General features: G+C 31.3%; 1 protein-coding gene across 7 annotated transcripts in view; it reads right to left on the reverse strand.

The window, feature by feature from the left end:
* Positions 1 to 4,308: 4,308 nt before the first annotated feature.
* The window catches only part of LOC134708494 (homeobox protein php-3-like), a 64,089-nt gene continuing 51,289 nt past the window's right edge, over positions 4,309 to 17,108 (reverse strand). For 4 of the 7 annotated variants that reach the window (XM_063569080.1, XM_063569081.1, XM_063569078.1 and 1 more), the window contains exons 2-3: positions 13,006 to 13,519; positions 4,309 to 6,395 (exon numbers count right to left, since the gene is read on the reverse strand). In XM_063569080.1, the coding sequence (XP_063425150.1) occupies positions 6,133 to 6,395; positions 13,006 to 13,504 (762 nt within the window). In that variant the 5' untranslated portion in view covers positions 13,505 to 13,519 and the 3' untranslated portion in view covers positions 4,309 to 6,132. Of the gene's footprint in view, positions 6,396 to 13,005; positions 13,520 to 15,735; positions 16,121 to 17,108 lie in introns of those variants that run through there. The other 3 variants (XM_063569076.1, XM_063569077.1, XM_063569075.1) reach the window with 3 other exon arrangements.

Raw genomic sequence — 17,108 nt, forward strand, 5'->3', positions numbered from 1 at the left:
TTGCATCTTAAGATAGTAAACATTGTTTTGTGGCGTGTTGTTACTGTTGTCTTTTTCTTTCTAGTCTTGATGTTGTCAGTCTTTCTGTGGATAATGTTCTGCGTTTCTTCTTTTTATTTAATCTCTGGTTACAATCAAGTGACAATAAGTCACAAATATAAAACTACTTTTTTGACGAAAGATGTAAAATATTGTAAATAAAAAAAATCCCACAAAAATGTGGATCTTTAATACTATCTAATGTGTTTCATTCTCAATCGAAATAACTACACAGGAGTATCTGGATTTACTGCCACTGTTTGTAGATTTCTTGTTGTTAAATCCAAGTATTCAGCCTTCTGTGAAGTCTTTTATCGACAGCAGTTTGTCTGTCTGTTGTATGTTCCCCACATTTAGTGGCTAATTTCTGTTTGGTATGGGTTTTTGTGAAAAGACGTATTTATCATGATTTCTTTTATATTCTGAGAAATAATAGTATGCATGTGTTTTAATTTAGTCATGATGTCAGTTACCAATGAAGTTTGAATAGTTTCCCTTTTTGTATAAAGTTGTATATTTTCTCTGTTCTAGACGGTCAATATTCCAGTCCTCTTGAAATGCCACGGCTGCAAATTACAGATACCAGATTTTTTTGGTAAATACCGTTATGCATTATCGCAAAAAGATCAATTGAAATCGTTTTGAATTTAATCCGTTTATTCTAACATCGAGCTGGCAATCGCACTATTACGCATTACACCAATTGCAAGTGATCACAATTGAATCTTACGTTCTCGTGATCAATACAAATCGATGAATTAAGATTATAACCGATTACGACTCTTTGGTGTGCATTAACCACAGCTATAAACATGCACTCAACGCATGAGTAGTCTGAACTGATCACTATCGTTTACACTCTTATAATTCCCGTCGAATTTCCTCTTCATGAGTCGATCACTTTCCTCGGAACTAATGCGTTTCTGGTTAGAACTCGAAATCCCAGTTACAATCGATTGTCGTAGGTCTTTGTTAGGTTATCAAAATCCAGATCGAGATGCGTTCAAGCTTAAGGTTAAGGACACGAAATCCAAAATTGCAATCGATTTTCAATGTTTTTTGTAGGGTATAAAGAATCAAATTCCAGATGCGTTCAAGGTTAAGGACAAGAAATCCCAATTGCAATCGATTTTCTCGTAGATCATTTTTATGTTATTAAGAATCTAAACTTCCAAAATGTATGATTGTCTGTGAGATGTTGAATAAAACATAGAATGTCATCAACACTATTTAGTGTTTACAAATTCATAATACCAGTATACGAAAGATAACAATTGATTTTGGTTACTAGTATTCCGTGTTTCTGATCCGCGGTGCAGAAATCAGTTAAGTGTAGCTTCGGGGTGTCCACTCTGTCACTGATAGATCTTATAGGAGTCTGGTCTAGTTTTTGTTTCCTGTTGATTTATTTGTGAAAAGTTTTTTTTCATTTCAGCTATGATAATTTACGGCATTAAGCTCCCTAGATATGTAAAAGTGTATCATTTTTTTATTACTTTTTTTACAACTTTCACATATCGATAGCTCTGATAATAATGTTGGATTGTGATTTGAAATACGACTTCTCAATGAAGTAACAATGCAACTAGTTGGTTAGACTGCATGTGGACCGCCAACAATCCTGAAGGACAATGTTGGCATCGGTACAACTGTAACAACGGATGCCCAAGCGATGTAGGCTAAAACTTTGGGAAGCATATTTTATCAAGCGTGCATTGTATATGTTCCTTCTTTACTGCAACAGGTCCGAACTCAAAATCGTCATACCATTTCAAGTAGATCAGTAGTCGGTACGGTAAAGACGTGATAATCAACAAATCTTTCTTCAATTGACCGTTTAAAAATTAAGAAATCGTTTAAAAACTTTGGTTTGGAATCCCTTAGGCACAGTTGATCTTAGATTAGTTTAAATATTATTTTATGCCCTTTTTAGTCATATATCTCTTTGTCTGTTTCGGGTCTTACGCATCGTCGTCAATATAATGGAATTTGATGCAACTGTCATACAAGTGAGAGGTTTAGCTAGCTATAAAACCAGGTCCAACCTACCATGTACCAAGTCATGAATATGCTCGCAGTTTCAAACTCAAATACTTAAACTTATTTTGTCATAAACTCTTATATTGATGTTTGTTTAAAAGTAAAATCACAAACAAACTGCACTCCGTGAAAACTTCAAAAGGGACAGTTTATAATCAAATTGCAAAATAAAAAGCTCAAAGACATCAAACAATTAGATAACCTGTTTGTTATTTCATGGTATGTTACACTGTTTGTACTGTTTCTACTGGAAATGGTATATTCTTTTTCATTGTTACTCTTATTGTTTTCAAATACAAGTTTTACATTCAACTATGTATTAGAGTTTAATACCAATAGTAAGTTATACATGAATGGTAATCATAAAATACCTAATAAGTCGCAAATGCACTATGCTTAACTATCCGTTGTAATGTATCGTCGAGATAATGAAACGACGGGGTCACTAGGTGAAGCATCAACTGCTATATCGTCTGTAACACAACTTTTGGTGCAGTATGTATTTAGCTCAATCTTCAAGTTTTCTCTTTAAATTGATTTATTTTCTTTATTTGACTTTCTTTTTTCTTTTCGTTTTGTTTGTTTTATTATTTTGTTATTTCGTCTGTCATTCTTAAGTCTACGATTTTGGTGTAACTTGTTATCTCCTTGGTTTCTTCCACGTGTTTTAACTTTTCAAAATTCACAAGCTTAGAGTTAGAACATTTACACGACCAATGGTTTACGAATATGGGAATATCTAAGGTTTAGATGAGAGTCAATAGCACAATTCTCTAATGTGTGACGCCTAATCACATTATATAATTTGTATCCATACATATATAGGAGTAACACGAATGGTTTCACATGTGGAGCAGAGTCTGCTGTAATACCTACGATTAATCCCGGTGTTTATGTGGTTCGTGCTGCTCATGCAGTCTCTATATTTCTATGTACTGTCGTGATGACGTTTTTGTCTTTTGGTTGTTTTGTGTGTGATTTGTCAATGGCATTGTCATTGTCTCTATGACTTTTGAATGCCCCCTTGGTGTCTTCCGCCTCTGATATGTGTGTGTTTTTCTCCATGGCATTGTCATTGTCTCTATGACTTTTGAATGCCCCCTTGGTGTCTTCCGCCTCTGATATGTGTGTGTTTTGTCCATGGCATTGCCATTGTCTCTATGACTTTTGAATGCCCCCTTGGTGTCTTCCGCCTCTGATATGTGTGTGTTTTTCTCCATGGCATTGTCATTGTCTCTATGACTTTTGAATGCCCCCTTGGTGTCTTCCGCCTCTGATATGTGTGTGTTTTTGTCAATGATATTGTCATTGTCTCTATGAATTTTGAATGCCCTCATGGTGTCTTCCGCCTCTGATTTGTGTGTGTTTTTCTCCATGGCATTGTCATTGTCTCTATGAATTTTGAATGCCCCCTTGGTGTCTTCCGCCTCTGATATGTGTGTGTTTTTGTCAATGATATTGTCATTGTCTCTATGAATTTTGAATGCCCTCATGGTGTCTTCCGCCTCTGATTTGTGTGTGTTTTTCTCCATGGCATTGTCATTGTCTCTTTGACTTTTAAATTCCCCCTTGGTGTCTTCCGCCTATGATTTGTGTGTGTTTCTGTTCATGACATTGCCATTGTCTCTATGAATTTTGAATGCCCTCATGGTGTCTTCCGCCTCTGATTTGTGTGTGTTTTTGTCCATGGCATTGCCATTGTCTCTATGACTTTTAAATGCCCCCTTGGTGTCTTCCGCCTCTGATTTGTGTGTGTTTCTGTTCATGACATTGCCATTGTCTCTATGAATTTTGAATGCCCTCATGGTGTCTTCCGCCTCTGATTTGTGTGTGTTTTTCTCCATGGCATTGTCATTGTCTCTTTGACTTTTAAATTCCCCCTTGGTGTCTTCCGCCTATGATTTGTGTGTGTTTCTGTTCATGACATTGCCATTGTCTCTATGACTTTTAAATGCCCCCTTGGTGTCTTCCGCCTCTGATTTGCGTGTGTTTCTGTTCATGACATTGCCATTGTCTCTATGAATTTTGAATGCCCTCATGGTGTCTTCCGCCTCTGATTTGTGTGTGTTTTTGTCCATGGCATTGCCATTGTCTCTATGACTTTTGAATGCCCCTTGGTGTCTTCCACCTCTGTTTTGCCAAATGGGAATATCATAAAATGGGTAACAGATACATTAATCCAGATTCACCATCATTGCTAAGTATGTAAATAAATCACACAACAACAAATATTTTACCTAATATTTTATTTCCATCGAACATGAAATAAATCTCTGTAAAGGAAGTTTCAGCATCCTTTCAAAGAATACACAAGTTCAATACCTGGGACATTTTAACATAATTTTATATAATATTCTGATATTGCAGAGGAAGATCTGTTCCCCTTATGGTAAACATGTAAATCTTGCAGGAGAATTTTCTTCCCATGATAAAAGTGAAAATATTGCGAGAGAAAGTTCTCCCTGTGATTTGTGTAAATAATGTTAAAAATGTGATTAATGGACTGCTAGAAATGACAATGTTCTATAAAGGCAAAAATAAAAAGTTTATGTGTTTCAGGTTTTCCCTATTGACCATAAGTTTTCATTAAAAAAAATGCAGAAAAGTTTCACAAAACTCCAAATAAAAAAAAATGATGTAGGATAAATGAGACAATGTTCACAACTAAATTAAGGTATATATTGAGTTAAAAAGCTAAACTATATTATTTTCGAATTTCATAAGAAAATATGAAAATGGGAAAAGGGGGAAGTGTTAACGGGAGAGAAAGAAAAAAACAACAAAGACATAGCAAAATATCATTCAAATATTGGGACGTATGAAAAGCTGTGTCCTATTTTTATACAAGAATACCTGAAACACAAATACTTTTTTGTCCTACTTTTATGATATGAAGAAGAAAAAACAGACTTGAGAAAAAAGCTGCTGCCTTAATATTTAGTATTCCCAAGTAGTACAGCAACATTTTCAGAATTACTGGAGTACCCAATTGTTTCAAGAGAATAAAGTCTTTTTCTTCTTTTGGCTCGATATTTCTAATTAAGAACAAAGATTAAATAATTTATATTTTGAGTCTATGAAATACACGTTTTATCAGAATTTTCAGCTTAATTAATTGCTGTTTGCTTCAAAAAGGTTTATCTGTTTTTTTCTATCAAAACCCCACTAATTTTTGTCATTATATTTAAAAAAAAAGATAGTTTTTGAAATTTTATTGAACGATTTGGATTTAGAAATTAAGAATTACTCTACACCCTTTTAGGATCTACTGTATAGAATATTTCGAATTTATTTCCCAATATTTTTTTTCTAATATGTGCTAGTGCTTAACAACATATTGCTCTGTAATACATAACTTAAAATCAGAGTAGAAATGTTCAACATCATAAGAAATTTAAAATATGAATTTATGATTTTTAATCAACTGAAGAGATTTTAGTTGGTTTTTTTTTATCTAAATAGTCAATACTATATTTTATTGTTCCGAAATTCCCGATATAAAGTTTTATTGTATTTTAAAAGAAAAGTGACGAGATCTTATAATGTGGATTTGAGCAAATAATAAATGGTGATAATTGTTTCAGAGTAAATTAGACAGTGAAAAATAATCATAACAACATCTCAAAACATTCATACAAATTAAATACCATCATATAATATATACATATACATTTGGACTCTATATGGCAAGAAACAAAACAAAAATAATCCCTGTCATTCGATCAAATATCTTAAATAAAAAATACACAACTTCTTATTTCAAAACATACATACAAACATATAATTGACATTAATGTCTAGCACTTGTCATAAATCAGCGTCCTCTTAATTGTGGCGCATTAGATTAGCGTTCTTTTCTTGTGCGTGTTCTGTTTGCGATCGGTTGTCGTTCTATTGTGTCTTTCTATTAAAAAGGCTGCAAGACACAGTGCCTCCTGATCACATCTACAAGGAACTTTCCTTGATAACTTTCGCTTCTTTCGCTGGATGAGACATTGCAAAATTTATGTGGTTTATGAATAAAAACGTTCATGAGATTCAATCAAGTCATCATTACGCTTGAATATGTGGTCCTTGCGGTAAAACGTCTTTTATATCGTCATCGCGTATTCTAGCTTTTGCACGTTCATTGAGTTTCTTTCTCTTCATCCGTCTATTTTGAAACCATACTTTAACTTGTCGTTCAGATAGCTGTAGTTTACATGAAATTTCCCACCGTTTTTGTCGGGTTATATAAGAACTGTTCAAAAATTCATTTTCCAATACCATACTTTGATACCGGGTATATGGTTTTCTTTTCTTTCTTCCTTTTGATTCTGAAAACAAACAAAATAAAACATTGAAATAAGTTAACTTTAAATTTCATTTAAATAATTGTATGATATATATTTATACTTTTTATGTATGTCCATGTAGCCACGTGTAAATATGATTAATTTTCTGATGATACATACTTAACAATAATTTTCTTGTCTTATTTTCAAACAACTTCTATGTGAACGGAAAGAGTTTAGTTAATGTATTTGTAAAACAATTTTGACCAGTGATGTCAAAATCAGATGGATCTTTTCCTTGACAAGAATCTGCATTTATCATGTGACAATACATTTAGGCTACACCGGAACGATGATCAAAGCGTCTAAATAACCTTGAATACGTTTTCACGCCATGTGCAAATCTCGGTATGTAACAAACTTGTAACACGTATGCGGACTTCCTTTCAGCAAAGGATTTCAAAAAGTTAACACTATGTTGTACAATAAATAATAGTTTTGCACTTGAAACAAAGAACACTTGTTTGATACGAAATAATGCTGATTTGTATATGTAAAAGAAGAAAATTTCTTCAAAATCTAGGGATGACGATTATAGAAAAAGTGCATTAATCATTTATGCATATTGAACTATTTGAAATCGATCTTATTTAAATCTGTCTTAAATTTGTCTCAATTGTCAGGTTAATATTCTTGAAATAGATTTAACCTGTCAAATGACAATTAAAATCTAAAATTAATTGGTCGTGTAAATCAATTGCAACCTTCTTACATAAATACTTAAAATTCTTATCTAAATGTAATGCAGCTTCGATATAAAGAAAATAAAAATATACATTAATGGCTTACTAGTATTTTGCTTTCTACATTAGTTCCTATATAAAGTCTTTCAAAAATAATTTATTTATACATATCCTATAAGCTGTACTTGCTTTTGGAATAAAAGGAATTATTACCAATGTCATAAACGAAGCACCAAACAGCACAATATTTGTTCGAAACGGTTTTTAAAGGTTTCATTGATAACATGCAGCGATTTTTTTCTCTCGTCATAAACAAATATTGTTCGTTTTGGTTCTTAAACCAAGAATTACAACCCACAGCTATACCGTTTATTATAGATCGTCAATAGCATAAAGACTTATCAAATTCCAAATGGCGTATTATATTCCACCTGTTAAGGATTAAAAGCAACTTTTTCATGTAACTAGTGGTTAAATTTTTTCACATCACTGCTCGATCTTTTCTATAATATCTGTATCAGTTTATTTAGCAGATGTTAATTTCAAAATTTCTTTAAGCTCGATTTCATAAAACGATGTAGAAAAGCGATTTATGTTTACTCAATTACTCTTACAGAAGGTTGGATCAATGGGTTTAGTTTGTGTTTATGTTGTATACAAGGACACAATTACTTTGAAAGGGGGAGTAATGTAATGTATGATCATTTTGCTGAACGATGCGTAAGGATTCGTAAGAATACATTTTCCGTGTTCCATCTTTTCTTTTTACATGCTAAAGTATTGTAGATTTACACTTAACTACCTCTTCAGATACAATTTAAAAAGTCCATTTTCATTTACAACAAGGATATGAAAACACATTTTAATCGAGACAAGATTATGACGGCTTTAATGCTTGACGTTCGTTTTTAAGTTATGGAGATGAGCTTTTCTTTTGACTTAAATTTAGTAAAATGAATGAGTGCAATTTTAACTGCTTTTTGCATGTCGACAAGTACAGTTTCATTTACTAAATAAAAATACAAGAAAAACTTTTTGATTTTCAAATAAATCGTACATAACGTGAAATGAATAGCCAAGACTGTTAAAAGTATCATTTGAAGGCTGTTAATTAAATATTAGAATCCACATTGATCACAGCTGGCCATTGGTGATTACGCTTTGATCTTTTAACAGGTATTTTTCGTGTGAAACATTTATATTTTAAGTTATGAAAGTAGCATACACTAGATACCGCTAATTCAAAGGCGACAATTACATGTAATATTTCCTAAATGTTTATCCAACATTCATTATTTATGCGTTCTTGATTTTCATTCCTTTTGAATTTGTCCCTAATGTGCGTCAAATAACAAAAGACAAACAAAATCATTTATTTGAGATGTAAGAATCGATGATTAACAAGTAAATATGGAAGCCTTAATGAAATTGACAAGTCACGTGCACTGTTGCAAACTCCTGAAACTCTGCTTTTCGCCGTGTTAATTAATCGAATAGTTACTTTTTTCTAGTTTTGTAATTTTTCTAAAGGTTTATTAAACAGGAAAACTAATTCCAGCATTAATGTTTTCTTGAATCGTTGTTGCTTGTCGGTTCATTTTGATCTACCCAAATATTCAAATTTTCAAGTTGATTTTTTTTTTTTACATTTTCACCAAAATGTACCATTTTTGAAGCAGTAACAAAATTATATATATGTTATCAACATACGTGCATTATTCCATTGCATGCATAAGCGATTCAATATGGTTTATCTAATAAAGTTGAAATTAATATTCAGCAATACACAGAGATCAATAGCTCAACATAATGTTTACTAAAGTAAAGCATTCTAACTACTCTTCAGGGTCGTAAGCCCACCTCGACGTCTGACTGATAAACAAACAGAAGCGGCCATATTTCATCATTACCTATCGCGTAAGAAGCATTTTGCTAAATTGAAACATGAGTTAATACTCGTAAATAACTCGACAGCGGCTTTTACAAAGCGCTGAAACTGTCTTGAAAGCGGTATCTCCCTCAATTCTGGCAAAGTGGGTGGCGAACGCGGTTTACATTTTACAAGTAGGCTTAGTGCTTATTAATTGAAACAAAGTTCTTTGTTGTTTCTTTCTACATTAAACAAACAGGCTCTGTATATTACCGTGATATAAGTGAAGTTTGATATATAGATTTACAAGTTTATTAGAAATAGGAGATATTTATTGAGTTGGGAAACTGTACCCCTTATATCAACTCGAATAAAAAAAAGTTGCATTGAGATATCTATTGTCAATGGTATGATATTGTCACAAATTTTTGACAAATTTCATAAGATAAATATTAGTTTCTACCTCCTTGATATAATATTTCAATAATTTTATTTCTAAATTCATCAATGGTAATATTTTCATTCGAAGTTAATTGCACATATATATGTATTGTGTAAAAATTGCTTTAAAAGATATGGTGTTGAAGTGTTCCGAATTGAACAAAACGGAATTGAATGTATATGTCGGGGGACCCGGGTATCTATCAGTGAGATAGAAACCCATCGGTACAAAAGACATCTGGAAATTTTAAGTTCAACATATACGTTGGCAAAAGACTGGATGACAGCAGTATAATTTTTTATGCGCGTGATGGTTTTTTTTACGTTATGTACAAACTTGGTCATTTTCTCCTCAGGACGAGTATAGTATCCGTGTAAATTACAAGTAGTGAACACTTTTGAAAGCTTCTTAAGACTAGAATTTCTTGTAGTGCTTTAATTGATATTTATGACCTATTTCCCCTTTCAATTCGTTATTTTGTTTACAACTTTATCCCAAAAGCTTTATAAACATCTGCACGAACAGTTGCATATAAAATCTGTGTAAGACGTTTTTATTTTTAAGTGCTTTTTCGTGAAAATTTATTGTCGTTATATATTTGCCAAAATGCATAGTGAAAGCTACCATAAGTGACATTCTTACGGTTTAAAATTTGAATTTTATGACTTGTTTTCTATCAGTGTACGATAGCATGTCACTTTCATTGTTTTAATTCAAGAAGTGTGCATTCATTTACTTAGCACTTCATATATGTCATAAATAATTTATCATATTTCTATAAAAATAGTGACAAACAATACAATTTCAATACATCAAAATGCGCATATTTAACAGAAGGTCATATGAATGAATTTTATAAGGTGTAAGATGTCACTTTATTTTAACTATGTGTATCATTTAAAAGAGTCAATAAGAACGAGAAATAGTTGTATTTACTATATGAAATTTACACATCTAAATATGATGGAATACGAACAGCTGTAATGGCGCTTCCGGCTAAACTGGAATATTTCTTGTTTACTCGTAAGCACGTAATTTTGGTTACCAAGAGTCCGGTTCAATTTTAAGAAATTGAGTTAACAATCTGGAAAAAGTTTTTTTTTAAATTAAAATTATCTTTAACGACTGTTCAACAATTCTTCTAATGAAGCAATGATCATAGCTCAGCTTTCCGTGACGTGCACTAGTAGTGCAAACTCGTGTCAAAAACTTATTCAAATGCAGTTTTCACAATTAAACGGAATTAAATAGAAAACAATACTAAGAAATAACGATAATTTAGGTCGATAAAGATGATTTTATCAATTATACGCTGTGTTGTGAAAGCTTATTCGTGTCCGTTGTTGATGTACGAGGTCGTTGTGGTAATTGGTGATGGTCGTAAGTGAGACGGTTCACATCCCAGCATTGATCTCATTTCGTACTTTATCGAATTATACCTCTGAGAATTACACGTAATAAAAGATAAATAGTTTATCGATCTCAGACACTTTCTTAGACTTTCATTTTCTTTCCTTGATGGACAAAATCCCGAAAATACTGAATGTTATGATTTTGAATTGATTCAAGAATAACCACTCATATATTGAAAGTTTGCTAGTCAGAACTAGGAAAGGGTAGATGAAAGTATTATGTCCCAGTCTGGAAGTACAATTTTTACTAACTGACGAACTAATACAAATTTTATATGAAATGTACATGTGTTTAAAACAATATGGTTTGAAACAAAATTCTAGCGTCATAATGTTTTATCAAGAACAAAGTCGTCAACTGTCATTGAGCAATGGAAAAGACTGATCTGTCATAGAAGGACTTACATAATATCAGAGGGACATAACAAAAGAATGATTGATAGTCCTGGTCACGGACGACATAGTAACAGGCTTTGTAAATCTGTCATTGTATACTTATTAATATTGTCCAGTACAGAATTAACAAATTATCTAATTTGCCTGACGGCGACAGTTGTCACCGTACGTGTTAGGATGATACCTGATTTCTACATAACAATTATGAGGACATATTTGCCCGGTGTTATGAATGAGTTCAATACTTCATCGTGGAAGACAAGATGAAATATCGGAAAGGATGAACGTCTCTTGTCCTGTCAGTACTCTGACATTTACTTTTGATCTATTCTTAGTCATCGTGGCGATTTTCCCACAGCTCTACTCTTATATTTTTTTGGTAGCGGAAACTAACTACTGGACACGTATAAATTTAAAATTTTTAGATTTACAAAATGATCTAGTGATCCTCATCTTTCGTCAAATTATAAATCACTTAAATTGTGAAGCTTTTTACCAGATTTTCTATACAACCTGGGAGATTTACCTATGAATTATCCGTCTGGCGTGAATTTTGGTGGAGACCCGTTTCCATTGTTATGCGGAAATGCACAGCAAGAGACGTGTGCATGCTGCACGTACACTGTCTATATTCCTAAATCTTATGAATCATGCACTTTTTCTTCAGTTTTAAGACTTTTATATGCCACATAAACTTCAAATTTAATACCTAAATCCGTTTTCTTTACACAACGCCTTGCGACACCGTCCTCATTAATAGTTTTTTTACACTTCAAATTTACAATGTTGATTTTTTTTAATATATCTATAGATATGAGATGGGTTTTTTTCTCCAACATAAGAAATTGAATATATTATACTTGACAGTTAAAAATAAGATGATTATTTTATTTGTTTATCGATAATTAATGTAATTCCGTCAATTTCAAATTAAATTCTCATTCGATATTTTCATCCGTGCCTTACAGTCATTCTAAAATGTCTTCAATGAAGACAAATGGATGTTTGGGAGGCCAAGACAGGTTAACAAATTAGAATTTGATAAAGTGATTCTAACTTTCGAGTCAATCACAAGTCCATTATAACATCCTTAGCAATACAGTGTCAAAACATTTTATATCAATTTATCAAATGGAAACGATTGCCATGTTTTCAAGCCAATATATTTTCTGTTGAAAACAAATAATTGTTACAAATTGGCTGAACGGTCTGATGACATGGATGATAAATGGAGACTATTGTGAGAAAAATTTGTCAAAATAGCAGATATACAAATAAATGTGTTGTATAATTAGGATAGATAGCTATCAATAGAATTAATAAATAATAACTAATAAAATAAAAGTAAAATATTGTTTAGGAAATGTTTGTAAATTATATATTTATAAATGATTAAAGTATCAATTTCAAAATGGAAAAGTTTTATTAATAGCAATGAAATAGAAAAGCAAAATTATGATTTAACATTTTGATTGAAAAATACACTAAACTCTGCACTTAACTAGTGTAGAAAACATATTTTCTAAGTAAGATATATTTCAGTGTTGCCGTAACAAGACAGGAAATTTGATACATAAAACAAAATAATGTTTAAATGCTTTTGTTGCTCATCTTGAATCTCTTTTTTTGACAAGTGATTACAGAGACGTACATGTAGATAATAATCACTCTAACGGGCGGATGGTAATCCCTCTTTGAAATATATAATTTACATTTTTGGTGTAAAGGATAAAATCCTCATTCCGTCTTTGTTTATTCATTAACTAAGAACATATAGAGAAATAAATACCTTGGTTAGGGGAATCTGACACCGAACTCCGACAATCTAAATCTCTACCCGGCAATGGAGGGATCCCGTGTGTCATATCCGGATAAAATCCACCATTTGTATACCCGGGTGGATGAGCTGCCTGGTACATATCTCCATATAATGAATAGTTTCTCATGGCAGGCATAGCATTCAAATGGTTCATTGGATTCAGAGGATTCATTTGCCTACAGTTCAAATAGTCAGCACTAGCCGATGAAAATGAATTATATGGAGATTTTCCATTCATTGGAAATGAAGCTCCTAGCTGAAGATTTCCGTAGGAAGCCATCGAACAAGAATTGCCTGTTTCACCTGTATAGTTAGATGGCCACCCGTTCTGGGTTGATAAAGCCGTACGGCTTAATGTATCTTGTGTACTCGGACTGGACGATAATAAACTTGATACTGTAGTACTAGAAAGTCCGTTTTGATAAAAAGGTAAACTCGAATGAGCTAATAAGTTACTCCCTGATTCCATAATGTATCATTCCACCTGGAGAGAAAGAAAAGAGAAAAATTACTATTGATTCAATCTAAATTAAGAATACAAAACATTACTGTTTACATTCAGAACCAGCCTAAAATGAAGAATAAATAAAATGTTACATATTCCTAGTGTGTTTTCAATTAGAATAATAATGATAACGGTTTGGATAAATGTTTTTTTTGCGTTTTAAATGTTGTTGTTCTTGGTAATAGAAGTTTCAGATTGCAAATTAATATACAAGAGAGTTGTTTGCTAATAAAGGGGGCAATGATGCTTAAGAAATCAAAAGGGGAATGTCAATTTCAAAGTGTGCAACTGAAAAGTTTAAACAATTTTGAACTACTGTAAGTGTTTAAAAAGGTATTCACATGTACTGTTTTCTTCGTCGGTCTTCTAAACAAGTAAATGAATAATTTTAACAGATTCTTGTTTATTGTATCCGATTCTTAATTTGTATCCCAATCCAAATGATCGAAACCGATTTTAATAAATTGAAACCGATTGTAAATGATCGAAAAGGATTTTTGAAAAATATCTAAGCTTTTTACTGATTTATTAAATTTGCTCAAGATTCTAACTTATATGTATAAAAACATTAAAACAAATGTGTTTTTTCTCTCTCTCTCACTTGATTGAATGCTGCACACCCACAGCATGTTAAATCAAATAAGACTATCATCAAATTAAAAACACCTTGTCAGCCCTGAAAAGGACACAACCCTGGATAAAATATTTTCTTGACTAGATGGGTCAGTAACTTACACGATGTAACTGTGTGTAAACAAACGTTTTACTATGTAATAATTACATGTAATGTCTTTTTAACTCCTCTATAATGTCTAACCCCAGCTTTCAATCACTACAAAAATTTTAATTTTCACGTTCTAATTTTCCTGTCAACTTGTAATGTTTTGAAATTAACATACTATTACATGTAAATATTGTTTTTGAACTTAAACGTTTCAATGTTGTATCAGTGCTTTGTACTTTGGTATTTTTTTTTATGAATTTCTTTTTCTTTGCCGCGTGAAGTTGAGAACGAAAAGGTTTTTTTTTCAATTGAACAGAAAAGCACCCGCGAAACATTCTATATATACGTGAGAGACATGCATTATTTTCCCGGACAAGATTTTTATATTTTCAAATGTGGAATTGTTAGTAGATATAAAACTGTTAGATTATCACATAATTCCACCTTTCAATTTAATAATTTTCCAAATTATGTTTATTTCATCCTTTTCTGACGATCATGGTATTAATCCACTCTACTTTGTATATTGACTGCATTTTTTGTAAATTTGAGTAAAGCATAAAACATGCAAAAGCAAACTTCAGTATCTCCATAAGTTCAGCTTCAATAACTATTTAAGTGAGACTGAGTCTAATTAAATAATTTTATTCTAAATGTCTCGGAAGAAATAAATAAAATGGGATTTTTACATGCAAAGTACGTCGTTTATAGTTCTTTTATGTTGCTGAATTAATTGTAATGAAATAATCTGATTAAACCGAAAAACACAATTGTGTGTAGAATTTTGTAGCACATTCACAATTCAGCTACTTTAAAAAAAAATTGAATATCTAAAAAAATATCCAAAACTAAATTTATTTCATTAACAAAGTATTAAATGATGCTGTTCTAATATGTGTAGATTTTTTTTAAATGATTACAATATGAGTAATTAAATAATAATTATTTACTATCAAAGTATAAACAATGAAAACCGAAACAAACAATAACATTGCAATACCATATAACATGTAATGAAACGTAGAAAATAAAAAGAATATAAAGTTTATCTAATATAGCACATAAAAATCATTTATTACACAAAAATATATAAAATTGAAATGTTCCAATGGGTTTTAATTATTAACTGTAGTTAAACTGTTTAATCATCTCAAAGGAGTATTAAAATTAATTAATTGCCGTGCTAAAACAACGATCTCATAAAATTGTCATAAATATAAAGCCATAACTATATGCAGTTACTTCCAATATTATGCACTTTTTATGCGCCATGAAAGAGAAATAAAAAGAGTTTAAACGTTCAATTTCAGAAATAATAACCATTTTAAAGTCCGGTTAGGGTTACATTTAATTGAGATGATATTTTTATGCAGTTTCCGATACGGCAGTAAAACGGTGCCATATTTAGGTCATAAACTGCCTTTAAGAAAGGCAAAAAGAGATATAAGATAAATTTATATACTATTCCTACCTTTGATATTTATAAAAAGTTCCTTCCATGAGAAAAATATATTCCTTATCGAAGATAAAACCCAGAAAACACAAAATATGTGTGTATGTTATCCATCGATAATAAAATGAAGTTATAAAAGCGGTACCTCTCTTACCAATGTAACCCCTGACCTCAGTAACGTTCTCATAAAATTCTATCTGTCACTAGTAATCACGTGATCTTCATCTTCCAATAGTAGGTGAATGATAGATAAACTCAAGTCCAATGGTGGAATATCTCCGAACAGAGAATTACTTTAAATTCACAAAAATAGCTTTTATATCGTAAAGTTTCATAGATTGCTAATGCATCTGAATATTTCTTTCTTCAATTAATCGAAATCTGGTTATTATGTATGATGTGGGATTATAAAATTGCATTTTATAGCTACTTGCATTCATGGGAACTATTTTTATGAATATTCATTAGTTAATAAATTAGCCAATCGCACATCAGTATTCAGTAGAGCATTGTAATCTTTCATTTTATAGTAATTTCATAGTAAAAGTTGTAATTACAAGATTTCAGTCAAATTGTTTACAACTTTATTACTCTATTCTTTATTCCAACGGTACATGTTTTAAACAATAATAGAAACCGGACTGTTATCTTTTTCATCAAACCGACATAATAATTATTAGCCTGCGTGATAATCCATGGCCGTGCAATATACATATCGCTATCCAATAAATTATATAAAAATAAAGGAAAAATAACATGTAAAAGCCTAAAGGTGTATTATAAAGAAATTCACTATTCAGTGAGAGAATATTTTTATTATACAGAGACAATCACTTACATAAAATTTCCCTCCAATTCCTCGATCTACCGCTTCAATTAAACTATTAAAAGTTTTAAAGTGTGTAATAAAAGTACTGGATCAAAGCTCTCATGAGTAATACAAATTTAATCTTATTAATGTTTAATTTATCTCACTACAGGGTTGAAATTGATATAAATGTAACATTTAAATTAGTTTTAGTGTATTGGAATGTATAAATCAATTACTACAGGACGTTTGTTTACTGATTGATATATGTATATTCTAATTTGTTCTTTTTACATACAACTGACTTTTTTTATACAGTTTTGCTTAAATGAAAAAATATGTTTCCAATGCCTATCACTTGAATGATATTGGAGCAATATTAAGGGAGACATACTTATAAAAGTTCTTCTTGTTTCAGAATTCCTGTATTCTATTGTATACTTGTAATTTGTGCACCTTTGAAAAATAAAATATTGTTTAATTTTATATTGAAAAAAATATATTTGCATATACCGATTATTCCGATATTATTTTATTTTATTACTTATTTAGTCGTTCGTAAACAATATATTTCCAATATTTT

Source organism: Mytilus trossulus, chromosome 2, assembly GCF_036588685.1.
Source record: "Mytilus trossulus isolate FHL-02 chromosome 2, PNRI_Mtr1.1.1.hap1, whole genome shotgun sequence".
In the NCBI taxonomy this organism is placed as follows: domain Eukaryota; kingdom Metazoa; phylum Mollusca; class Bivalvia; order Mytilida; family Mytilidae; genus Mytilus; species Mytilus trossulus.